General features: G+C 31.0%; 1 protein-coding gene across 1 annotated transcript; it reads left to right on the top strand.

Moving 5' to 3' along the window:
• Positions 1-6,140: 6,140 nt before the first annotated feature.
• On the top strand, positions 6,141-10,355 carry MS3_00007225 (uncharacterized protein; the record flags this gene model as incomplete). Its single annotated transcript, XM_035730977.1, has 1 exon — positions 6,141-10,355. One exon carries the CDS (start codon positions 6,141-6,143, stop codon positions 10,353-10,355), a length of 4,215 nt encoding a protein of 1,404 aa, XP_035588700.1.
• Positions 10,356-10,603: the final 248 nt, after the last annotated feature.

The raw sequence follows: 10,603 nt of genomic DNA, 5'->3' as shown, positions 1-10,603 counted from the left end.
TGTCAGTTATGCCAAGCCCATATACCTTATTCTAGCTTCCGGACATCCCATTTCATTCATTCTACTCGAGCCATACTTTGACCTTGTTATTTATTCGCTTATCAATCTAGACTGTTTTTATATGAGCGTATATGTGTGTGCCCTTCTTATCCTATTAATCACATGTCTGTAGCTTTATTTTGTCTGACTATAAATATTGAGTAACGCTTGACTAAAATGGAGTTGGCTTCCCAGCCATCCTCCCTACGTGTCATTGTGCTCTGCTCTGTTTCATATACGAAATATATGTATTCTCAAGTCAATTCTCGTTATTCGACTTATTTAATTCCGTTATTGGATAACGCGATTTAAGTCGACGATGATATACGAGAAAAGACGATAACAAACATCCATACAATCTAAAATGGAGTCAGAACCACGGGCCACAAAAGTGGATCACGTCGGGCTCACCAATTATGTGGTGGTCGGTATTCTATATATCCCTTAAACTTCGTATACAATTCGTCTTGATAACCGTCCGATTTAACCTCAACGGTATATTATTCAGAAGGCGAATACGAAGCGTTGATTACGTTTATTTCGAGACCACACACACAGATGTCCAAAATTACAGATTCATTAAACGAGCATTAAGAGTTGTGTCGAACGGCAAACAGGCAAGCGAGCGACTGAGCGAATGTAAGTAATCGAGTACAATCAAGCGAGCGAGAAAGCAGAGTCAGCCATATGAATAACATGGACATATATATAGCATGTGAAATTAATGAGTAATCGAATCAAATAAGCGGTTAGTAGTGAGACTAGCAGAGTGACATAAATGCGTAGGCCGTAAGCAATATTCAAGCATGCGTATTTCATACAAGCACAAAATAATAATAAGGGTACAATAAATTGTTATAGTGCGGATGGCTTTGTCCGCTAAATAAGTTAGCAAAAGGGCTTAACTGAGTTAAATGAGAATAAACCCATTTGCACGTGAGTCGCTATAGGCGTCCCACAGTAGGAAGAAACGGCCGTCCAGTGCTTCCAGGTTTTCAATGGTGGTCTAACATCAATCGGTTCATGATCTCAATCAAAACGTAATAACCTCCACAACCCCTGTACTGATATATATATATATATATATATATATATATATATATATATATGTAGGTGTTTGACTAATTATAATTTCAAGTAAAATAAACGTTGTTAAAATTAGAAGTTATTATTTTTTCTAGATATTGTTTTAAAACAGTAAAATGATTCTAAGCAAAGATCGATAGTGGCTAGTAGTGAAATCTAGTTTACTGAGCCTTTCATCCTATTTTCGGACTCATCAGCCAGATGTACTTACATCTCAGAGTTGATGTCCACACTGGGACTCCAACTGAGTACCGTTTGTTTCAAACGCTATCACATTATCCACCTAGTTACTCAGTCGTGATAGTCACTTGTTTGTGAAATTGGATGAAGTTTAAATTCACTTTGTATTGTTCACTTGAATCTTCCCATTGATGTTTAGCACAGCAATTGATCAGTCTATTAATGTGATTTGGTAAACAAAAATTATATACGACTTTTAATTTCTTTAAAATTTCATTGAGATTTTTCTAACTTAAATAGTGTTTGCAAAGATGGATTTCGTCTGGAGATGTGGGTACATCCAGCTGACGAGTCTCAAATAGGATGAAACGCAAGTCCTGGATTCCACTGCTAGTCACTATCCATCTTTGTATATAATACCTGTGACTTAAGGCTGTATCGAGACAATCTGCCACAGGATACACATATGTCAATAAGTGACTGATCAATAGAAGTCTTAAACATTAATGGGAAGATTCAAACAAACAATACCAAGTCAATTTAATACTGTTTATTTTGCAATAAACAATATTTTGAATGTGTCAATTGTCAATCTTTTGATAAATTTAAACAAACTTAGTTGAATATGATAACAAAAATATGTACTAATCAATCATTGGGTAGATAACAAATAGTGTTACATTCACTATTTAATTAACTCACAATACGATACATTACTAACGGTGCTTGAACTTTTAGAACCCTATAGTCATAAATTAGAAGATAGAAGAATCAGAAGTGTTAATTAGGTAAGAATCAAAATTGTACAGAATATCACGGGTATTTATAGATATTGACGTTAGCTATGACATCATTATAATTCAGTCAATCCTTAAGGAGGTATGTTATGCTACCATCTAATTGTAGCATGTCATTGTGATATTCTAGAAAGTTCTAACAGATGTTCATTGGATGGAAACGTTTCGTCTCTTTTTAGGGTTTCTAGAGGCTTTATTGTGTTTCTTCAAAACTTTCCCAACAAATATATATGAGAAATATTCTATATTCAGTAAATAGAAGAGATTGATTTGGGTTCTCTTTATTCATTGGTAGTATTTTAGACTAAGAAAAAACATTTACCATCGATTGTTACCAATTACTCAATCATCAAAACTACTCAAATTGGGCAAATTACATTTTATCTGGGAAAAGCTTAGTTCTTTTAACTTCTCTTCATGATGAACAAATCCATAACTTGACTAAATATACTTCTTAACTATGAGTAAGCTTAAATTTATATTCTTATTTTATAGATAGTGAAAGTTAAAATGGATGAATCATTTTTGATTTTATCGTATATATCAAAAAGAGAACGATTATGTAATGTAGATTAACTTGGAGAAATCGTAGTTTACATCACTCACAGAACTTAGTTACACAAGTAATGAGCCCCTAAATGCGCTGGTATGGTCAAGAGTGGGGAAAGTCCGCTCTCCCTCTCGAAATGCTCGAACATGACCACGACTATACAACCACTGCCAGAGAAGTCTTACTCACTACCTTCTCGCAACACGGGTGTTGTTCACAAAATTGAGAGGACGAAAAGCGGATATCCGGCGCTTCAACCGGGTTGGTGGACATGGAGAGTCCATCTAGGGGAGTTGGAAAACCCTGACTCCAAACCAACGCTGTACATGGGCTCCAGTATCCTGAAGGAACAAATGGCGTATGAACCACTTGTTGGTCACCGACTACCATAGGACTGCATCTCCTTACGATGCTCCACTGCTTTGTGCATCAGACCTTCGTGTCTAAGGCTTCGAGTGTGGTCCCCTAAGAAAACCACCTACTCCGGTTCGGGCACCCGGACAGCATCACAGCCCTCACACATATCAAATGAGATCTGTGTGGCGCATATGCATTTGGTGCCTCCTTGTACCAATATCTATGTGTTAAAATAAATAAATAAATAACACAATTAGTGAAAACCTAGAAAGAATGAAAAACTATTTCTCTCTAGTATATCACTTCTTAGACGTGTGCACCTACGGTCCTACATTTTAACAAAGACAATAGGTACAATCCAATTTCTTAGTTATATATCATTAACTCTTACCTCTAAAACATTTTTAGTCATACCTTATCCTCTCATTATGAAAAACTCGTAGTCGGAAATTTATTCCTCTCAATATATATATATATATATATATATATATATATATATATATGTATATATGGTTTTGATAGTTGAATTCAGTGGAGTTCAACCTCGTCTGTTGTGAGATAGTAACTCACTAAATACAACGGTGGATGTGTCACTCCATTTCGTGGATTAGCTAAAGTTAGACATCAACACCATTGGATGCAGGCCGGCCCAGTTGTCTAGAGATCAAGCGTTTGTGAGCGAGATTGATAGGTTCTGGGTCCGAATCCCGTTGGGCAGGATTGTGGATATGCACTGTTAAAGAGTTCCACAATAGAACGAAACGGCCTTCCACTGCTTCCAGGTTTTCCATGGTGATGTAGTTTCAAATGACTCATGATCTCAACTATCAAATTACTATAATATCACAAAAACCCCTTCTGATGCTATTCTAAATTAGTAAACAAAGTATTCTATCCATATATTTCTCAAGTCTGTTCAAGATATAGACTTGTCCGTTTCGCAAAACATTTAAATTCAGTATTATAGTTCCGTACTATTGAGTTACGGAATGAGATCCACTTGAAAACTTCTAAATGTAAATTCTATTTACGACTCATCTTTCTCTTAGGTTTTCATTAGTATTTTTGAGTATCCATAATATACAATTGCTTAGTTACCATCGTACCTCATTATATCTGTGAGATTGTGATTAAAGATTTATTGTTTTCATAGTTTATATCACAAAATGATTTTAGCTAGATCATCATTGAAAACCTGGAAGCAATGTATAGCCGTTTCATCTTAATATTGAATACTTCAGCAGTATACACCTACGACCCTGTATTTAGAAATCAGACTCAAAACCTGTGGTCTCGCTCATAATAACTTAATTTCTATGATGGTCCAGCTAAAATCGGTTGATGATTTAAAATGTGAAAAGTCTATAAGCTCCAGAAATCCCCCCCTCAAATAATTCCCTGAAATTGTCTGAAAGCATAGACATTTTATTTTTCAAAATTAGACTTGTTTTTATAGATGAGCTGTTTTCTATAGATGAACTGTAGGCAATCGGTTATTGTCTGTCAGGCAATCTGTATTTAATTGATAATCTTACATAAAGACTCAAATAAGTTTTGTATTTGGATGTAGGTAGTAACACTTGCCTTCTATTGAAAATAAACGATTGATCTTCTGTTGTGTTTAGAAGATTTAACACTTAGTATTGTTGATTATTATGTGAACACCAAATTTTACTGATCAAGTAATCCAACTAATTCAAGTGAATGCATATTGAAATATAATTTAATGTTAAGTGATAAGAGGAAATCGGTGAGACTATGATTCCATGGACTAACCATACAGATATAGGATAACATGTCTTGGATTTTGGCGCAAAATTCACTCATTTGTCTAAATAGCACTTTTGGCATTTTCAGCTGGTGTTAGTTTGTGATAGAAAACCACCAATCTAATTTTTAACCTTAACTAATCATCAACTCTAAATCGTAATCCTTATTCTTTAAACTACTTTCATAAACCTCATTTAGCCCTAATAAGTAAGTAGACACTCTCAAAGTCACTTTAACGTCGCTCAAAGGTCGTTCGTAAATAAAAGTCCCACCGGAAAATCTTTAGTTATTTCAACTTTTAGACACATTATTGGTTGTTATTCACTAATATCCTAATGGTCAAATAGGCTGACTTTCATCCAGTAGGTTGTAGGTTCAAATTTTACCTTGTATATTCCAATTTAACTATGTTATATAATTTGTTTGTAGAATTGTGGTCAACTTTGTTATTAGTACTGCTCTAATAATAGATGTAATCCTAAAATTGTAGATTTGTCATGATGTAATTGCCTAATCTATAAGATCTTAGGTGGAGGTCACATGATTATCTACACTGACTCACCGTAACGTAATAGTCAGCAACATGGAGAATATATTTAGTTTGGAAATAGAACAATATATTTAATCTGAATAAAAATGATATTACATAAGAATGACCGCGCCTGCACGGGCGAGCAATGCCATCCGATGAATTCAATCTCGAATAAATGTTACCGCGTTCACCATTAGCGTTACACGTTCAGGTTTTAGGGTTGCGTTTAGGGTCCAATAACACTAAAAGTTCTCATATACATATTTCTTGGATGTAAACTTTGCACAACGGTCTAATTTTAGTATACATCAATGGCAGTTATAGTATAAACACCAGAATAAAGTTCATTTGGTATTATTCACATGAATCTTCCCATTGATGTTTAGCATTGCAATTGATCAGTTTCTTATTGGCATATGTGCATACTGTGTGTATTGCCTTGATATAGCCTAAATTCACAAGGACTCAGTAGTTAACTGAATAACATGATAGTGTTGGAAGCGAAAGTTACTGGGTTCGAGTCCCAAGGTAAACATCAACTCTGAGATACCAGTACATCCATCTGACTAGTCCAAAATAGGATGAAACATGCATCAAACTAAATTCGACTACTAGCCATTATTCATCTTTGCTTATACACGTTAATAATGACAAATACATTAATACTTCTTTGATCACTTATTGTCTATTTTCTTATTTTAGATTAGTATTCTGTATTCATTGAGTTCATGTGATGAGTATCCAGTGTTTTATTTATTATCTAATGGAATTACTTGTATTATCTCAAATGTACAGAATGATTTTAATAACATTCTACATTATTATACATATGAATCATTTATTTTCATTGGATACTTTCAATTCCAAAGAGACTAGTAACTTAAAAAAACCAATCATTATTGAAGCACCAAATGATCATATTACTAATGAGAATATACTAGAATTTACATGTAAAGCTGAAGCTAATCCAAAACCTTTAATTATCTGGTATAATGCAAGTACAAATCAACCACTTGAAGATAAATTACAAACGAGTAGTTATCAAACAAGTATACATGTGAATAAACACTTAGGTAAATTAATGATCTCTAATCCAATACCAGGAAAATCTTATTCTGTTTACTGTAATGCATCTAATTCAATTGGTTGGGTAATAAGTGATCCACCTGTGATTGGAGCAGTTGTCTATTTAAATTTTGAATTTCATTTAAATCCATCGAATACTGAAGCTGATGAAGGAACTAATGTAACACTTGAATGTCTACCTCCAAAAGGTTTTCCAAAACCTCAAATTTTATGGATCAAAGATAATAAAACTATGATCAATGAAGATAAAATACAAAATTCTCATGGTTTAGAGTTTTCAAATGTTAAAATTATGCCAAATGGTAATTTAAGAATACATTCAGCTAGTATTAAAGATACAGGAAATTATGCTTGTATTGCATTGAATCCAATTGGACAAAGACTATCTCAATCAGCTTATTTACATATCAAATCATTGAATCATAAATATACAACTCCAAAACATATTCGAATAAGACAAGGTCAACAAGTCAAGTTAATTTGTCCAATTCATAAAAATCAATCAATAAAATGGAGTCGTAAATCAAAACAACCTCTTATTATATCTGAAAGAATTCAACAAATGAAAGAAGATTTAATCATTCATCGTGTACTACATTCGGATTCGGATATTTATATGTGTACTACATTGAATGGTGAAATAGGTGAAATACATCTGACTGTTGAAACACCACCAATATTCTTAAAATCACCTGTTGATTTACTCTTAAATATTGGTGATAAAGCTAAATTTATATGTATAGCTAATGGTAATCCTAAACCTGGTATTTATTGGGAATTACCAGATAAAACTCCAATTTTTCCAACAGATCATACTTCATTACAATCTACATCATCATTAAATAGATATATTGTTCATACTAATGGTACATTAGAAATTAATTCAGTAACATTAAAAGATGCTGGTAAATATTATTGTATTGCACATTCATCTATTGATATGGTACAAACAAGTGCTATGCTAAGAATAAAACGTAAAAAAAAGAATTCAACAACCGCCACCACCACAACCACCACCACTATCACAACAACTACACCATCACCACCACCGATGCCAACAACAAATTTAAATCAAACTGTTACTATGTTAAACATTCAAAATCAAATGCCTATGAATAAAAATGTATCAAAATCAATAAAATATATATTACCATATATTGGATTACCCCCATCGAATCAAACAAAATTAATTGGAGAATCTGTACTTATTGATTGTGAATTACCAAAATTAGTTAAAATTATTTCTCCTAATGAATATTCAAATTCAAATGATCATCATCATCATCATCATAATAATAATAATAAGGAATACTTTGATATTCAAAGTACTGAAACTTGGCAAATTACATGGAAACGATCATTGATATCACACAATGATACACAACAACAACACCACCAACAAACAAGTAAAGAAATCATTGATGGAATAGATCATCGATATAAAATATTTCCAAGTGGTAGTTTACAAATTAATAATTTACAATTAAATGATACTGGTCTATATACATGTCTATTAATAGATCATCGTAATATCAGTTATCAAATGACAATGCTATTAAATGTATTATTATATAAAATCAATAAAACAATTATTGATTATTTACAAGAATATCCAATAACATCACCAAATCATTTATATATTATTAATAAAACAGAACAAACAATCACATTAACATGGAAACCACCATTGATTTATTATAATAAATATAATTATGATCAATCAATATTATCGATTAATTATTGGATTGAAATATATACACCTAAAAAATTATATGATGGTTGGTTAATCATTGAACGTAATTGGCCAATAAATATTATTACATTAAATGGTTTACAATATAATATACCATATTATATCATTATACGTGCTAGATTAGGTAATGGTCGTATAGGATGGGCAAGTTATCCATACGGACCATTAATCATTCATAAAAATCAATATATTACAAAATCAATAGAAATTAAAAATATTCAATTAACTGTATTATCGCCTAAATCAATACATATTAGTTGGAATCTATATGAATATGCCTATATCTTATCACAAATTCATGGTTATATTATATATTATCGTCATGTAGAACATATGAAATGTTTACATGGCAACTATTTACATAATGTTCATTTAATGAAACATTATTGTAGTTTAAATCCTATCAATTATCATACATCTATCAATAATAATGAAATGTATCATCAATTAGAATTGATGAAACAAATTTATCAAGAAGAATATGAACAAAATAATACAGATTCTATTACATCATTACCTGGTGTTATATCAACTATAACAATAGAAGAACATTATAAGATGAATAATAATGAATTCAAACAACCTATTCATCATAAAGTAACAACATTATTAAATAAATTAAAACCATTTCATTGTTATGAAATAGGTATTAAAGCATTTTCTAATAAATTTATAATGAATCATTTAGAAACTACTGATATATTTACACATACAGCATTAACTTATGAAACTAGTCCATTATCACCACCTAGAAACATAATTATCAATTGGTTATTAGATAACAACAATAATAAGATAGAAGTGAATTGGTTACCACCACCTATCTCTGATTGGAATGGTATTATACTTGGTTATATTATATATATACATAATGAATTATTAAATTTATATCAAACTATGAATGTTAGTTCAAACCATAGAAACTTATTAATTCATTTAAAGAAATTACCAAAATTATTTCATATTCAATTAGCTGCTTATACATGTATTGGTATTGGGATTAAAAGTGAATCAATCAAAATTGATCTTGATCAAAAAATTAATTTACAAAAAAACGATCATGAATTATCGATTATTAAAACTATTGAAGATCTCAAATTATCATCATCATCTTCTATATTCACAAATGATTCAATAAACGATCATAAATTAATTCATCAATCATGGTTTATTAGTGTAATGATGAGTAGTTTATTAGCATGGTGTATTCTATTCAGTGTATGTCTTATATGTTGGTTACATCGTAATAAATTTTGTAAAAAACAATTGACATATCAATTATCACAATCTACTAATGTAGATCATAAACATTGTAAACCAAATACAAATAATATCAATGATCAATCTATGATACAAACGAATGGTTATTCAAATCATCATCATCATATAAGTAATAGATCTATAACTATCAGTAGTAGTTCAGGTGAACAAACATTTGACATAAAAACCCAACCTCAAATTTCTTATTTATCCATGAGACAATCATCAGGGAATAATTCAAATGATAGTTCAAAGAGTTATGGTTTACCATATACAGAATATTCCGATGAATCACATATGAGATCTTCATCTAAGACAATGGATCATTTTCGTACAGGGAATAACATGATCGGAAGTCCTATAAACAATAATAATTCTATTAAACCACAATTATTTCAAACAGTTACTAGACAATTTACTTCAAATTCACCATATTTTACTAATGATATACATGATCCTATCAAAACAAATTCATTACATTTTACATCTCCATCACAAACTAGTTCTGAACCATTTGATTCAGCTATTTATTTAGAACAAATATCAAATAAACAACAACATTTGAATGATTCATCTGGTTCTATATTAACACCGCCAACATTAATCACTACTATCAATGGTGATCAAATAAATGATTGTATAAATGAACAAATTTATTCACCTATTGTAACACCATATGCAACTGCATCTATTATACCAAATGAAAATTGTGATATTGGATTACAATCACCAAAACAACAAATTCATTCAAATAATCCTAACCATACGAATCATCATCAGCAGCAGCACCATCATCATCATCATCAGCAGCAGCATCATCATCATCAACAACAACAACAGCATCATAATCATCTTATCAATGATAATACTTCACAAAATATGTATATAACATGTATGGATTTAGCTAATTGTCAAAAAGCTACTAATATACCAAGTTCCTTATAACTACTAATTATCTACGTACAGTCAATTTAATGCTAATTAAATAAGATTGATAATGTTTATCATATGAAAACTATTATTGTTATTAAACTTATTCTAAGTAATATAATGTAATTACTTAATATTCTCATGTTTATATATAAATATATACATATACATATAGAAGCAAGTTGAATGATAAAATTTGTTTAAACCGATTAAATTTTCTAAATTGGGTGCAAATAAAATATACTTAGTTGCATCCCTTGAAT

This window comes from Schistosoma haematobium, chromosome 4, assembly GCF_000699445.3.
Source record: "Schistosoma haematobium chromosome 4, whole genome shotgun sequence".
Lineage (NCBI taxonomy): Eukaryota > Metazoa > Platyhelminthes > Trematoda > Strigeidida > Schistosomatidae > Schistosoma > Schistosoma haematobium.
Note: the sequence above shows the minus strand (reverse complement) of the source record. Positions and strands in the feature narration are given on the sequence as shown.